General features: G+C 40.5%; 1 protein-coding gene across 16 annotated transcripts in view; it reads right to left on the bottom strand.

The window, feature by feature from the left end:
• DOCK9 (dedicator of cytokinesis 9) overlaps positions 1–15,859 on the bottom strand; it is a 334,214-nt gene that overhangs the window by 110,675 nt on the left and 207,680 nt on the right. For all 16 annotated transcript variants that reach the window (XM_075061515.1, XM_032771458.2, XM_075061519.1 and 13 more), the window contains exons 28-33: positions 13,980–14,126; positions 10,763–10,846; positions 9,920–10,031; positions 4,553–4,731; positions 3,100–3,216; positions 1,513–1,633 (exon numbers count right to left, since the gene is read on the bottom strand). In XM_075061515.1, the coding sequence (XP_074917616.1) occupies positions 1,513–1,633; positions 3,100–3,216; positions 4,553–4,731; positions 9,920–10,031; positions 10,763–10,846; positions 13,980–14,126 (760 nt within the window). The remainder of the gene's footprint in view (positions 1–1,512; positions 1,634–3,099; positions 3,217–4,552; positions 4,732–9,919; positions 10,032–10,762; positions 10,847–13,979; positions 14,127–15,859) is intronic.

Genomic DNA, 15,859 nt, shown 5'->3' with positions numbered 1-15,859 from the left:
TAACTAGCTGTGGGGAGCCAGAAAATACACCTACAGCACATAGAATAGGAAAAAATTGTGGGCGCTAACCAGTAGCAATTCATCTAAATGCATCCGACTAAGTGGATATTCACCCACAAAAGCTCATGCTCCAATACAACTGTTAGTCTATCAGGTGCCACAGGACTCTTTGCTGCTTTCATCTAAATTATTGTTTTCTATCATTATCTCCCAAAAGTGGGGATTTGGTACCCCATCCCCAGGAAGGGGCAAGACTCAGTGTTGCTTTCTCTTTAATCTTTAGCAGCATAAAAAAAGAGATGCACACAAGAACTGATGGTTTAGGTGCCAAAAATTCCAAATCCATTTAGGCACATTTGATAAAAGGCAAAGAAAGTACTAATGTGAGATTTCTAAATATAGCTACAGCACATGACCCAAGGTTTAAGAACCTGAAGTGCCTTCTAAAATCTGAGAGGGATGAGGTGTAGAGCATGCTTTCTGAAGTCTTAAAAGAGCAAAACTCTGATAAGGAAACTACAAAACTCGAACCACCAAACAAGAAAATCAACCTTCTGCTGGTGGCATCTGACTCAGATGATGAAAATGAACATGCTTCGGACCACACTGCTTTGGATTGTTATTAAGCAGAACCTGTCATCAGCATGGACGCACGTCCCCTGGAATAGTGGACATATTAATCTTTAGCACATCTGGCATGTAAATATCTTGCGATGCCAGCACCATGCGAATGCCTGTTCTCACTTTCAGGTGACATTGTGAACAAGACGCAGGCAGCATTATCTCCTGAAAATGTAAACAAGCTTGTTTGTCTGAATGATTGCCTGAACAAGAAATAGGACTGAGTGGACTTGCAGGCTCTAAAGTTTTACATTGTTTTATGTTTGAATGCAGCTATTTTTTGTACATAATTCTATATTTGTAAGTTCAACTTTCATCATAAAGAGATTGCACTACAGTACTTGTATTAGGTGAATTGAAAAATACTATTTCTTTTGTTTTTTTACAGTGCAAATATTTGTAAAAACAATAAATATAAAGTGAGCAGTGTACACTTAGTATTCTGTGTTGCAATTGAAATCGTATTTGAAAATGTAGAAAATATTCAAAAATATTTAAATAAATAGTATTCTGTTGTTGTTTAACAGTGCAATTAAGGACGATTAATTTTTTTAATCGCTTGACAGCCCTGCTATAAATATAAATAAGCTACACTGAATTGGCAGAGATATGGCTATACCAGAATGGATCTATATTCATACATTTTTGCCTGCCCTCCAGGCTCAGAAACATCCCCAAAGGACAACAGGTTGAAGTGATGTCCTTCACATTGTCACTTTCATGACTGGCAGTTCATCTGAGTTTCATCCAAGAAAGGAACTCTCACTTGACTCGAATGATTAAATGTTTTCATAGTACATGTTTTCAAAATGTGATGACACTAAGACTTAACGGGTTTTTAGTAAAGAAACAAGAGAAAACGAGTCAGAATTTTAAAAAAGAATGTATTACCAATGCCGGAGATAACACCAAACAGATCTTTGTGGAGGCTGTTATCCAAAGTGTTTCCTGACTTCTGTGGTGTTACTAAAGGATTTGCAGCTGGCATACTAAGTGGTTCATCTTTTGCACTCTGTTTAGAAAAGAAATAAATAAATGATTATAATGTACATTTTGTGACATTTCAAAATTAGTGTGCGCGCATATTACATCTCTTTCTCTCTCTCTATGCAGGAATGTGATATCTGATGTTTTTAAAATCAAGGGTGACATCAAAGTATTTGCTGCAACTCACTGAAACAAACACAGGATACCTAAGGTTACCTCTAACATGTCAATATGTTTAGTTCAATATTGCCCACAATTGGGCATATACTTTTTAACATGGACTTTATTTAGACTTGCCTTACTTCTGTTTACAACATCCAGAAATTTCTCCTTCTGAAAACATACTGTGAACTTCTTTTTTGTTTTACTTGGTAATTTTTATGTCATTTGACTGAATTAGATAATAAAAGATTCCACTGACATCAGCTGTCTGCTGAGTACCAACAAAGACTCCTGTCTTTGTCTCCATTTTAAAAACTAAAGCCCTAGTACTCCTAATATTTAGGTATGTGATTAACTTTATGTAGTTGAGTAGCCCCATTGATTTCAAGCATGTTAAGTACATATGTTAATGCTAGGAAGATCAGAGTCAATAACAGCAAAAATACAAGCTATTGATATAGTTAGCAGGACAGCTCAAACAGTAATGCCCAATTTCTGAAAAAAAAAGTAGAGAAGGTAATTTTTTTTTGTATTAAAGACTTTGTTGTAAATACTTTTTTAAAAAAGGAAAATGTCTAAATGATCACGATTTGGGGTCATTTTCATGATTTCCATGCTTTCTGTGAAATTGACATTTATATAGGATCCTAATCATAATGCACATGCAAAAGAGGGCCTAATTAAGACAGCACAGACAACCATAATTCTGGCATTACCTAATTTCAAAGTCTGACTTTGTACCTTAATGTTCTTTTAATGTTTTTTTGTGTGCACCTGTAAACAGGCAATTGATTTTTTTTTTTTTTTTTTAAAGAAATGAACATATATATGCCGCATTTCCTGTGCACCTAAAAGTCTAATAAATTTTTATGGAAATTTGGAGTGAGCAAAATACAGAACATGACCAATACGGTCTATAAAAAGCAAATATTAACATATATAGATAGATATAGATATATGGGCACACACAAACCATTACTACTACTTTGTACTTTGACATAAATGGCACTTTGTCATTCTGACATAAATGAGGTGGGGATGTAGCTTGAGGTCTCTTCTGCTCTGGCTATCCTTGGTGTAATAAGAGTCCGCATGGGGTCATTACAAGCTTATTTTAGATAGAGTAGCCATAAGGCTGGTCTAATTTATGCTCCAGACTGAGTCAGCCTGCTCCTGATCCCAGAATATATGAAATACAATGGTGATTTAAGTGCACCTTGGTTGGACCCAAGGATCAGGTCCACAGCATTCAGCATGCTATATGCACATTATTGAATATATTCTGCCAAAAATGACTCTGAATGTCAAATAATAAACAGGCTCACTTACGCTGCTGGAAGGATTAACAGGAAAAGGTGACACGTCCTTGACATTGATTCGTTGGACATTTTCTAGCAGTAGTCCGAAAACTGGCAGATACAAAGTGGCTATTCTTGCTTGATGGCTCTGAACAAAGATTCACGGTTCTTGTTAACAAACAAATAACGAAACCAGTGATTTAAGAAATAAACAAACAGTCCCATTAATGCAAATGTTTCTTCCACCATTCTTCCCCAAACTACAGAACCCAATGTTCAGCAATGGGAAAGATATGCTAAATCAGGGTCTAGAACAGAGGTCCCCAAACTGTGGGGCACACACCCAAGAAGGGCGTGGAGGAACTTCTGGGGGCCATGGAATGGCCTGGGCCAGTCCCCACGGGGGGCAAGGAAGGGGTGCCACCCAGCTCCTCCCTGTCCCCAGTTCTGCTCCAGTCCCACCCCCAGCCATGTCCCTGGCTCCTGGCCTTGGGCTTGGCCCTGTCCTCAGCCTCAGTGCGCTCCAATCTGGGTCCTACTCCTGCCCCTACCCCTAAGCCTTGGCTGCTGCTCCATTCCAGGGCTGGGGCTGAGACTGGGGACAGGGCTAGGAGGAGAGAGCTACTCTTGGCTGAAGACCTGGCTGGTGGCCCCCACCGCAGGCTCGCTAGAGCTCTGCTCCCATCCCTGCCCTCAGCCGTGGCCCTGCTCCTATCCCCAGCTCCCTGTCCACAACCTTCAAAAGCTTGGGGACTGCTGGTCTAGAACATGTATTCATTAGTATACAGATATACAATGTTGACCACTAAATATTTATTATTCAACAATGAATGCTGCAATTAAAATTTATAGGTCAAGGAATTTGTTTCCTTACTATTTCAACATGCCACTGGAGAACAAAATGATACATACTTGAAACTAAATACACGGGAAGGGTCAAACTAAAAACTATGCAAAGTTAAGAAGTCCATCAGAACTGCAATTACAAAATCATGGAGGCTTCACTGCAACACAAGACCCTCAAAATTTAGAAAAACCAGGAAACTCCAAAGTCATATTTGGCAATTCTACTTATATTAACTAGTTGTCCTTCTAATAGATCATAGAAGGACTAGTCAAAAATAGTTGAATATTAATAATGGTTAATAATCACTACAAATAAATAAGTTAAAAAGCAATTATTTTGAGTAAATAAGAAAATCTGACTACATTTGTCTACATTTATAATTTGTTTAAATGTAACACGCAGTTCTTTTAGTAAGTATATTTTTTCATAGTTAAAAATGAAAACACAAATCAGTTTTCAGAACCCTATGTTTAAATCAATATCTATCAGCTATATACTAACTTTATCACTGTAGATATACTTATTTTTTGTTGATACTTCATATGCAAATTAACAGTATTTTCCCATCCATAAAACCTGAAAAAGTACATACCTAAACTTTTTAACTTCCTAATTGTTGAAGTAGCAGTAAACTTACCCTGGAAGCATATCTGTCATCAAAAGAATGCTTTATCATCAAATTCTTGAGCACACTAATTGCAATCTGCCGGATGTCTCTGAATTCTTGTAATGCATTTCCTACCTCCCGTAGGAGCAGTCCCACTAAGAAGTGATTCTTGCAAAACTCATCTGTTAATGAATAGTCGAGCTGGAGGTCTGAAAGTAGAGTATAAGCTGTAGTTTAGGAAGGGTGCAATTAATATTAATTTACCAATTAACACAAGCATGGGCTTCCCCCTATGTTCGTGCTTAGTTATAAAAACAGTTTAGATATGGCTTGTTCAAAAACCCACTTAGCCTCAAAACTGTATGGCGTTGTCAGGCAGACATTTGTCATATATACTATGTGTTCATTCAAGATGTAGACGTTAGACAGTTAGCGAAATACAAAACAACCATAGCTTTAAGTATAATTTTACGAAAACTAGTAACAACGAATATTAAGAGTAAAAAATGGTTACCTACCTTCTCGTTAACTATTGTTCTTCGAGATGTGTTGCTCATGTCCATTGTAAGTAAGTGTGTGCACACCGCATGCATGGTCATTGGAAGCTTTTTCCCCTAGTGGTAACCGTTGGGTCAGCTGAGGAGCCTCCTGGAGTTGTGCCTTCATGGTGGTATACATAGCCCCTGACAACCCGCCACTACCTCAATTCCTTCTTACTGGAATACTCCAACAGAGGGGTAGGCGGATGAGGCTTGGAATGGACATGAGCAACACATCTTGAAAAACAAGTTTGAGAAGGTAGGTAACTGTTTTTACTTCTGGAGTGCTTGCTGATGTTGATTCCAAGTACATGATGATTCCAAGTACATGATTCCCAAGCATTTCCCTTGAGGTAGGGTCAGAGTTCATGGATTTGTTGATTGGAGCAGTGCTCTGCCAAAAGCTGCATTGTCCCTGGCCTGCTGAGTGATGGCATAACGGGAGGTGAATGTGTGGACTGATGACCAAGTTGTGGCCCTGCAAATCTCCTGAATAGGGACCTGCACCAGATATGCAGCAGAGGTGTGCTCGTCCTCATGGAATGTACAGTCAGAGCCGGGGCTGGCACCTTTGCCAAGTCATAGCAAGTTCAAATGCAGGATGTGATCCACGATGAAATTCTCTGAGATAAGACAGGGAGACCCTTCATCCTATCTGCTATTGCAATAAAAAGCTGGCTTGATTTGTGAAAAAACCAATGCCCACCTAAAATCTAGGGAGTGGAGATTTTGCTTCCAGATCTTGGCATGTGGCTTACAGTAGAACACCAGAAGGAAAATGTCTTGGCTTGTGTGAAAATGAATATCACTTTTGGAAGAAAGGCTGTATGAGGCCATAACTGAACCTTGTTCTTATCGAATACCATGTACGGAAGTACCGGATGTCAAGGTCTTAAGCTCAGACATACTCCTGGTCACAGTTATAGCAACCAGGAATGCTCGCTCCTCTACCTCTCATGGAAGGTGGCAACTTGCTAAGGGCTCGAAGAGGGTCCCCATCAGCCTGGAGAGCACTAGGTTAAAGTCCCATGCCGTGGTGGTGAATTTGAGGGTATAATCTGTCAAGTCCTTTGAGAAAGCAGCCCAGCATCAGGCTAGCAAAGACTGATCGGCTGTCAATCCCAGGATGGAATACCAAGATCACTGCCAAGTGAACCTTTAAGAACACGACCACCAGACCTAACTACTTCAGGTGCAACAGGTAGTCCAGAATGAAGGGTATTGATGCCTGCATCAAAGACACACCCTTCTGTACTGACCACATCGAAAATCTCTTCCATTTGACTAAGTAAGTAGCTCTAGTGATGGCTTCTGGCTACCAAGGAGGACCTCTCTGACAGGCTCCGAGCATCCCAACTCCATGGGGTTTAGCCATGAAGCTTCCACGCTGTGAGGTGGAGAGATCTGAGGCTGGGATTCTGGAGGCAGCTGTGATCCTGAGTGATTAGGTCCAGCACCAATGGCAGGGTGACCGGAGTGGCTACTGACAGTTCCGGAAGCGTTGTATACCGAGGTTGGCTGGCCCAAGCTGGTACTGTTAGAATGACTGACATTCTGTCCCTTCTGGCCTTGAGCTGGACCTTGTGAATGAGTAGTAAAAGTGGGAACGCATAAAACAGACGGTCCCTCCAGGGGAGGAAAAATGAATCCGCGACCGAGCCCAGGTTGTGATTTTGGAAGGAGCAAAATTGTTGACACTTCCTGTTGAGTCTCAACATGAATAGGTCTATTTGGGGAACTCCTCTAACTGCTGGAAGATGCTGTTGAACAGTGGTTCTTAAACTTTTGTACTGATGGCCCCTTTCAGATAGCAAGCCTCTGAGTGCGACCCTCCCCTTAAATATATAAAAAAGTGTTTTTAATTTATAAATGCTGGAGGCAAAGCGGGGTTTCGGGTGGAGGCTGACAGCTTGCGACTCCCCAGGTAATAACCTTGCCACCCCCTGATAGGTCCTGACCCCCAGTTTGAGAACCCCTGCTGTTGATGATGTCTGGGCAAATGGACCACTTGTGACTGTGGAAAGGTCTGCTTAGATGGTCCGCCAGCTTGTTCTGGGACCTCGGAAGATTAAGAAGTCTCTAGGTGTATTGAGTGGGCTATGAAGAAGTCCCAGAGCTTGAGGGCTTCCTAGCATAGGGGAGAAGAGCGTGCTCCACCTTGTCTATTTATATAAAACATCGCTGTTGTACTGTCTATCATGACTGATATACATCTGCCTTCCAGATGGGTTTGGAAGGTTTGGGAGGCTAGGCAAACCGCTCTCAGCTCCCTCACATTGATGTGAAGCAAAAGCTCCACCTGGGACCAAAGGCCTTGAGTTCTGAGATGTGCTCCCCACCCTGACGCTGATGCATCTGTGACTAGAGACAGCAAGGTCTAGGGCCTGGAGAAGGGGACTGCTGTACATGCTGTTTGGAGATTGAGCCACCATAGTAGGGACTGAATAACCTGGGGAGGAAGCAAAACTATCTTGTCCAAGTTCTCTCTGTTTGCTCTGTATACTGATGGCAACCATGCCTGCAGAGGTCTGAGTTGCAGCCATGCATGTTGCATCACATATGTGCATGTGGCCATGTGACCAAGCAACTTCAAGCAGTTCTGTGCCGTTGTGGTTGGTAAACCTTTGAAGCTGTCTATGATGGAGCAAATGGCTCAGAAGTGAGACTCCGGTAGGAACACCCTGGCTTGAGTGGAGTCTAGGACTGCTCCTATAAACTCTATCCTCTAGGTAAGGGTTAGAGTTGACTTGGGCACGTTCAACAGACCAGGTCCATTGAAAAAGTCATCCACATCAGATTTACAGGTGCTTCTACCTGCGCCTGGAGCAGCCCTTGACCAGCCAGTCATCAAGATATGGGAACACCTGCACCTGCCATTTCCTCAGGAACATGGCAATGACTGCCATGCACTTGGTAAATATGCCAAGAGGGGGGAAGGGGGTTGCTGACAGGCTGAAGAGGAGAGTTGTAAACTGATAACGAGTGTGGTTCACCATGAAGCAGAGGAATCTTCTGTGGGCCAGGACTATCGATATATGAAAGTATGTGTCCTTCAAGTCAAGGGTGGCGTACCAGTCATAAGAACATAACAATGACCATACTGGATCAGACAGAAGGTCCATCTAGCTAAGTAGCCAGTCTTCCTAAACTGGCCAATGCCAGCTGCCCCAGAGGGAATGAACAGAACAGGTAATCATCAAATAATCCATCCCCTGTTGCCCATTCCCAGCTTATGGCAAACAGAGGCTAGGGACATCATCCCTGCTTATCCTGGCTAACAGACATTGATGGATCTATCCATGGACTTATCTAGTTCTTTTTTGAACCCTGTTATAATCTTGGTCTTCATATCATCCTCTGGCAAGGAGTTCCACAGGCTGACTGTACATTGTGTGAAAAAATACTTTTGTTTGTTTTAAACCTGCTGCCTATTAAGTTCATTTGGTGACCCCTAGTTCTTATGTTATGAGAAGGAGTAAATAACACTTCCTTATTTACTTTCTCCACACCAGTCATGATTTTATAGACCTCAGTTATATCCCCCCTTAGTTGTCCCTTTTCCAAGCCGAAAAGTTCCAGATTTATTACCCTCTCCTCATACGGAAGCTGTTTCATACCCTGTATTCATTTTTGTGGCCTTTTCTGAACCTTTTCCACACAGTATTCAAGATGTGGGGTACCTTGGATTTATATAGAGGTAATATGATATTTTCTGTCTTATTATCTATCCCTTTCTTAATGATTCCCAGCATTCTGTTAGCTTTTTTGACTGCTGCTGCACATTGAGTGGATGTTTTCAGAGAACCATCCACAATGATTCCAAGATCTCTTTCTTGAGTGGTAACAGCTAATTTAGACCCCATCAATTTATATGTACATGAGTTTATATGTATAGTTGGGATTATGTTTTCCAATGTACATTAATTTGCATTGCTTTCCCCGGATTCAGGGAGAGAATGACAGTGGCCAAAGATACCATGCGAAACTTCAGCTTCTTCATGAATCTGTTAAGATTTTGCAGGTCAAGAATGGATCTGAGATCCCCTTCGGCTTTCAGGATTAGGAAGTATCAGGAATAGAATCTCTTTCCTTTTAGCTCCTAAGGAACCTTCTCTACTACTTCTATGCATAGGAGCGACTGCACCTCCTGTAAAATAAAAGCTGCTGGTGAGAGGGGTCCCTGAAGAGGGACGGGGAAAGGAGGAACAGAATTGGAGAGAATATCCCACTTCTAACGTGAACCGCACCCAGCAGTCTGAGGTTACCTGGGCCTGCACACAACAGAAATGGGAAAGATGGTTCAGGAAGCAGGGAGAAGGATCCGGGCTGGTGTGTCACCACTCTGACACATCTTCAAAAGGCCTGCTTCGAGCTGGAGGACTGCCTTGCTGAGCTCTGGCCCTGTCAGATGGGGGCTGAAAAGGTCTTAATCTGTTGTTCCTCCCTGCTTCCTAGAGTCCTACCTATGTTGGGCAAGGTAGAAGTGAGGAGGAGGTGGCTGGGGTCTGAAGTGCTTCCTCTGAGGAACTGGTGTATGTAGCTCCAAAGATTTCAAAGTTGCCCTTGAATCTTTAAGGCTACAGAGCTTGGAGCCAGTCTGTTCCGAAAACAGTCCTAAGCCCTCAAAGGGCAAGTCTTGGATGGTCTGCTGGACCTCTGGGGCGAGGCCTGATGCTTGTAGCCATAATGACCTTCTCATGCCAATGGCAGAGGACATGGTGCAAATACACAAGTCCACCACATGCAGGGCAGCCTGCAAGATGGTTCTTACCACCTTGATTTGTTCCACGACCGCTATGAACTCCAACCTGTCCTTTTTAAAATTTTAACATTTATATAGTTAAAAATGTGGATTTACCTTGATATCTCTGAATTCTGCCTTTTCCAAATGGCATAGGTAGATTCAAAGGGATGTAGTGTTCATGGTTACACACCACTCGAAGAAATTCAAATTTGAATTCAAAAAGGGTCTGCAAAAATATTTCAGATGTAAATTATACAATTTAATAATTAAGTGATTTTCTGGTAGCATAGCTAAAAAGGAAACAGATTTCTTAACACTAGTGATTTCTCTCTCCTTTACAAATCTACAATCCTAGGGACTATATGTGTCATGCTATGCAGACTCAGGAGAGCTCTTTAGCACAATACAGCATTTGAAAGCCAGGTCGAATTCTGTGTTACATTTCTTACTTTTAGCAAGTCTATGTAGCGTGGCATGCAAGATTTGAGAGCTGTTTGAGATCCTGGAGGAGATCATATGCATCTCTTTAAAAAAAAGTGAGTGTCTGGATTGCATGGCACATGCAGTTAGAAGGATCATAGATTTGTAGAAACATCTTAGATATCAGAGGGCTCGCTTTCAATTACTGTCAATTTGTTCCTTGAGACTTTCATTGTCTTGCATAAGGTACTCATTGATGTTGTTTCATTCATTTTCCAGCTAGGGATGCTAAAGAATTGTACCTTCACACACTTCCTCTTTGAAGATGTCTCAGCCAATCGCACTATTCTGAGAGGCAAAAATACCAAAGGTGTCTTGAAAGCAAAAAGTAACACACTGACTATACAGGAATGGGAGACTAATCTTAAAATAGGCCTGAACGTAACTGAAGAACATTCTGGGATCTCAACACATAATTTGTTACATAGGTGTACAAAAAGAGAAACACATTTTTAAGTTATTAAAGGAGTGGAGTACCTTTGGATCCCCTGGAGCAAAGCAGCTGATGTAGTTATTGATTTGCTTGAACACAAAACCCCTGTCCATAAAGGTGAAACATCTCTGAAAAAGATAAAATATAAACCATTCTAAAGCAGTTCCAGATGCAGTGTTCAGTAAATTAGGTATCCATGTTTTAAAAGTTTATCTTCCAAGAATATTTTTAACTTATAATTTAGTTTGAATATAAATGCTATTAAAAGCAAGCATTGTATAGTACAAAGTTATTTCATTTTAAAAGGAAAATTTTATAGAGCAACCATTGATACTCAAAAAATGAAAAACACAATCAGTCCAGTTTTGAAATCTTGCCTGTAGTAAGAGGAAGCCCTAAGATATAAACCTTGGTATCAGTGGACCGGTATGAGGCCTGAGGCCTGAGGCCTGAACTAAAGTAATGGTCAAGACTTTGCTAACATAAAGCAAAGTTGAGCTGTGAGTCAGAGGCAGGCCCTGCTCACAGAAGCTAGCAAGGAAAGGGCTGATGCTGCAAGAAGATACGTACCTAAAAGGTACTGAACACTAGATATCAGAACATTCACATACTTGCACATTCCACACAGATAACAAGGAACAGGCTGACCGATCCCAATGACAGGGCCAAAAGGGTAATATGATGGATAGAGTTGTTTTGTTCCAACTACATATACACGGTGAGAGGCAGCACCTTACTACGTAGAGGGGTTGTACCTGGCTACGTAGAAGGGTTGCATCTCATACGTCAGGAGTGACGTGTAACTTGTTTGTACCTGTGTATAAGAATGTATCCCTGGGGCGGTGTCTTTGTCCGGCCGAGGGGGCAGTGGAAAGTCCTGCCACTGACTGAGCAGAGTCCATTGACCGTGGGCACATATTAGTAGTATGCCCTGTAGAGTAACAATCTAGGGGGAACTATCGTTGTGTCCAATACGGCAATAAACCTGGCCGATGTGCCTTTGTACCTTATTAGACTCTGTGGTCACTGGGGGTTCTCTTCAGGTCTGCTGTGTCAGCTATCTGCGCAGAGCTGGGATAGCACACAGAGGAAACACATGTACGCAGCCGAGTGATATCAACATTGAACAGAGCAGAGCACCACACCGGTAGCATCTGACAACACTGCCCATACAGTAGAGTTAGGAAAAGCTTTTAACTATAGAATTACCCTTTTCACACTAAAATGTGTAAAGTTGTTACTTAATGAACAAAATAAAATTTTTTTTTTTTTACAGTAATGAATCATAAGCTCTATGGATAGGGTCCAACGTCTTCGTGTATGTTTGTGTAGTGCATAAAATGGGGCCAAATCTTGACAGGGGACTGTAGCTGCTACATAGCTAAATAGTACATAATTTAGATGATCCTGGATTAATATGGCATGACAATTAACAGTAAAACTATTAACAGAATGCAAAACACCAAATTTTCAAAGAGATTATTTGGTGTTGCATCCCTAAAACTGACATTAATATGCCTAACTGGGCACACCAATTTTCCTAACATACATGTTAATATTTTCAACAAGAGAAATGGGAGAGACAGAACTATAATTCATCTAAATGAGAGCATGAAAATAAGCAGGCAGGGTTTGGAATATGATAATTTGTTTAGTCATGCACATGCATACTCAATATCATTAGGTGTGCGACTGGGCACTTGAATTGTAGGCAGGTAAATTAAATAAATTATATAAAATCTCTATGCACTTATTTGGTCCCCATCACTGTAGTATGTGAGGGACTCTATCTGTTCTCCACCTCCTCCAAACCAAACCTGAGGTTATGTCTGATTTTGAAGACCCTTTGAAAAGGATTCAAAAACATTTAAAATTTCCTTTTCCAAAGTTAAAAAAAAAAGAGAGAGAGACCACAAATGAGATTCCTACCAATTGTGACCGAATACGTACCAGAACAATGATAAAATAGACACAACGGAAGTTTTTTAATATAGTAAAATCATACTTAAACAAGTTAGGATTCAAACAACACTGAGGGAGAAAGACCTTCTGAAAATCACATACAAGTGAATCCCATGCAGCTAAGGACAATCCAACCAGATAAAAGGCTAGGTGTACAGAGCTTTATGGAAGCTCATCCACACTTTTTTAGTGCTCATAGTTTTAAGGTAACAAATCTTAGTTACACCACTGATGATATTCCCATAAAATTAATGGAATGCTGTTCTTATTGAAATAGCCCCAAATTGAAGTAAATTGTGAGTAGGAAAGGGATTCGGAAAAGAACAAAGGCTCTTTTCAAATAAACACGATATTGACCTTAGCAGCATTAGTTCTGTCTGTCTTTTTTGTTTTGTCTTTTGTGAGAGCTTACTCACTGCAAAAAAGAAAAAGAGCTTTTGGGATCCTGACTATATAGTGCAAATGCAGGTGCATTACTTCCAGTGCATAACGTTAAGCTTATGCTTAAATCTTTGTAGCACTGGGGAAATAATTGGATGGCACAACCATAAAGGAACACAAATCATAATAAGCAAGGAAGTATGCAACTGCTACCATAAAACTAAAACCTGCATTTTTTATAATATATTCTACACACTGTTTTGCTTAGACAATCTTATTTCTAATTGCAATGAGTATTTAACCTGTTCTTTTATACATCTCTATTTGCACATACAAAAGTATGCTTAAAATGCCTGTGACAGAGTGCAGGCCATGGGTGAAAGTAACTAAAAGGACGTACCAGTGCTCTGGAGTCCTGAGGAGGGGGGCGGGGCCTTACCCAGAAGAGGTGTGGCCTCTGCCAGAAGAGGTGGGGCCTTTAAATCCCCAGGCCTTTAAAAATCAGCCAATTAGCCCATTAGTCCAAAACTGATAAAGAGGCAAGAAGGAAGTACCAAGTGGAGAAAGAGGGGACTAGCACTAGTTGAACTCACTTACATGGAGGCCTCGGGGAGGGAGACCTCTGTTCTCCTCAGGTTCTGGGTAGAGTGCTAAAATGGCACAATGGTGCTGTAAATAGATGGTTGCATGGGGATTGTTGTGGAAATGGTGGATGGAACTTAAAATAAAAGGGCTAGGTGAAGGCACATCCACTGGAGTCCATGCAGTTTCTGAGAGGAAGAAGGCGGGAGAAGAGCCATGCCCATTACAATGCCTTATACCATACATGCTGCTCTGAGAGACCTTGCTAAGTGAAAATCCAAGAAAAATAGAATTACTGAAAATAAGCCTAGAGCCCATATTATTGTGGGTACCTACCTTTATAAAGACAGCAAGACTATGATTTGCATTTTTTGAAGCCTCTGGATTGTCTCTGTACTTCTGAGTGATGTGTGGCATTAGCATATTAACAAATGTTTCTACCGCATGGTGAAAAGAAGCAGGAAATCTCTGGTTTCGTAACAACTGGAAGATTAATTTAAAATACACAATTAGAATTTTAAATTTCCAAAGTAACCTTGCATATGGCAGAGAAGGTAAAGCTATTTCTCAAGTTCATTTAGGAAAGAAGAAAAGGGATAAAACAACAGCTAACATTAAAATGATGAAATACTCTGGTTCTGATGAAAAAACAGAAGTTATGAAAAATTCAGAAGCTTTTTGTGAACTTTTCTGGATTATGAAAAAGGCCAATTTTGGCTGAGAAAAGTTTTGAATACAGAATTTTAACCAGCTCTAATTTCTATCTGCATAATTATTTAGAACCCAACGTAGAAAACAATTTTCTTTTAAGATAACAAAGCACGTATATGTAAGCATGGAACTTGAAATAATTAGGTGTTTCACCATAGAAGCATATTGAAATTGCTTTCATGGCAAAACCTAAAACAGATTTCCAATTTTAAAGGCATACTTAAGGGCAGTAATCTAGAAATCAGTTATTCTAATTCTTACTTAAGTTACCTAGCTACACATACCTTAGTTATCCAGACATTCCCAATAACTCCCTTGACCAAATACATATGTTGCTGTTTCGTCAGCTAGTTTTCTCAGGTGAAAATGTGGCTATTGTGAAAAAGAATATCCTCCAATATTGCACCATTTTTAATACCATCCTTTTCAACTCAGGCCTCACCCATTTGGCTCAACTGTACCTAAGGTGTCATCACTGATCATGCACTCTCCTCCCACATCTTCTATTAGCTGTATACTTGGGTTATTTCATCTCCAAAATATTTCTACTTTAATACACTATTTAGACTCTACCTCTGATGAAATTCTCACCTCGCACAGCACAGCCCAAATGTCAGGCGGACCACGTCCACATGGGCGCAGCTTGTGCATGTCCATTGACTGTTCCGCCCTGGGACCAGGAATTCCTGTCAGCGGGCCTGCATCCCAGAATGTTTGCTTTTTTTGCAACAGTGTTACACTGTTGACTCATATTTAGCTTGTGATCCAGTATGACTTCCAGTGTTACAGTGTTGACTCATATTCAGTTTTTGATCCACTATGACTTCCTTTCTGCAGTACTCCTTCCTAGTCATTTCCCATTTTGTATGTGTGCAACTGATTGTTCCTTCCAAATTGGAGTATTTTGCATTCATCCTTCTTGAATTTCATCCTCTTTACTTCAGACCATTTTTTCAGTTTGTCCAGATCATTTTGAATTTGAATCCTATCCTCCAAAGCACTTCAATTCCCCCTCTCCCCCCATTACAAAGCTTGGTATCATCTGCAAACTTTATAAGTGTACTCTCTATGCCATTATCTAAATCATTGATGCTAAATCTTAATTTCTGTCTTCCTCTGTCATTGGTATTATCACTAGCTGCTTTAATATAATCATATGACATCATTATGCTTTTGTTTTCTGTAATTTATAGATTACATACCCAAAGTGTTAGTATAAAAATATTATCATAGGGTTGAAAGCTATCTATGACTCACAGGACCTGAATAGCTCAAGAGGGAATGTTACAGTCACTGAACCTGAGCAACATCAACACGAGGCAGAAATCTGAAGTTTAAAAAAGGAGGCATGTTGCTCAAATCTGATTTTGTCAAAGGGTGTTTCCTCTTTGGGGGAAATATAATCTGAGTACAGCAGATTATACTAATTATAGTCATTAGTTAAGCCAATGAAACTATTTTAAAAACAAAATAATTCACACATGCACATTCTTGCTGGGATGAGA

Source organism: Chelonoidis abingdonii, chromosome 1, assembly GCF_003597395.2.
Source record: "Chelonoidis abingdonii isolate Lonesome George chromosome 1, CheloAbing_2.0, whole genome shotgun sequence".
Lineage (NCBI taxonomy): Eukaryota > Metazoa > Chordata > Testudines > Testudinidae > Chelonoidis > Chelonoidis abingdonii.
Note: the sequence above shows the minus strand (reverse complement) of the source record. Positions and strands in the feature narration are given on the sequence as shown.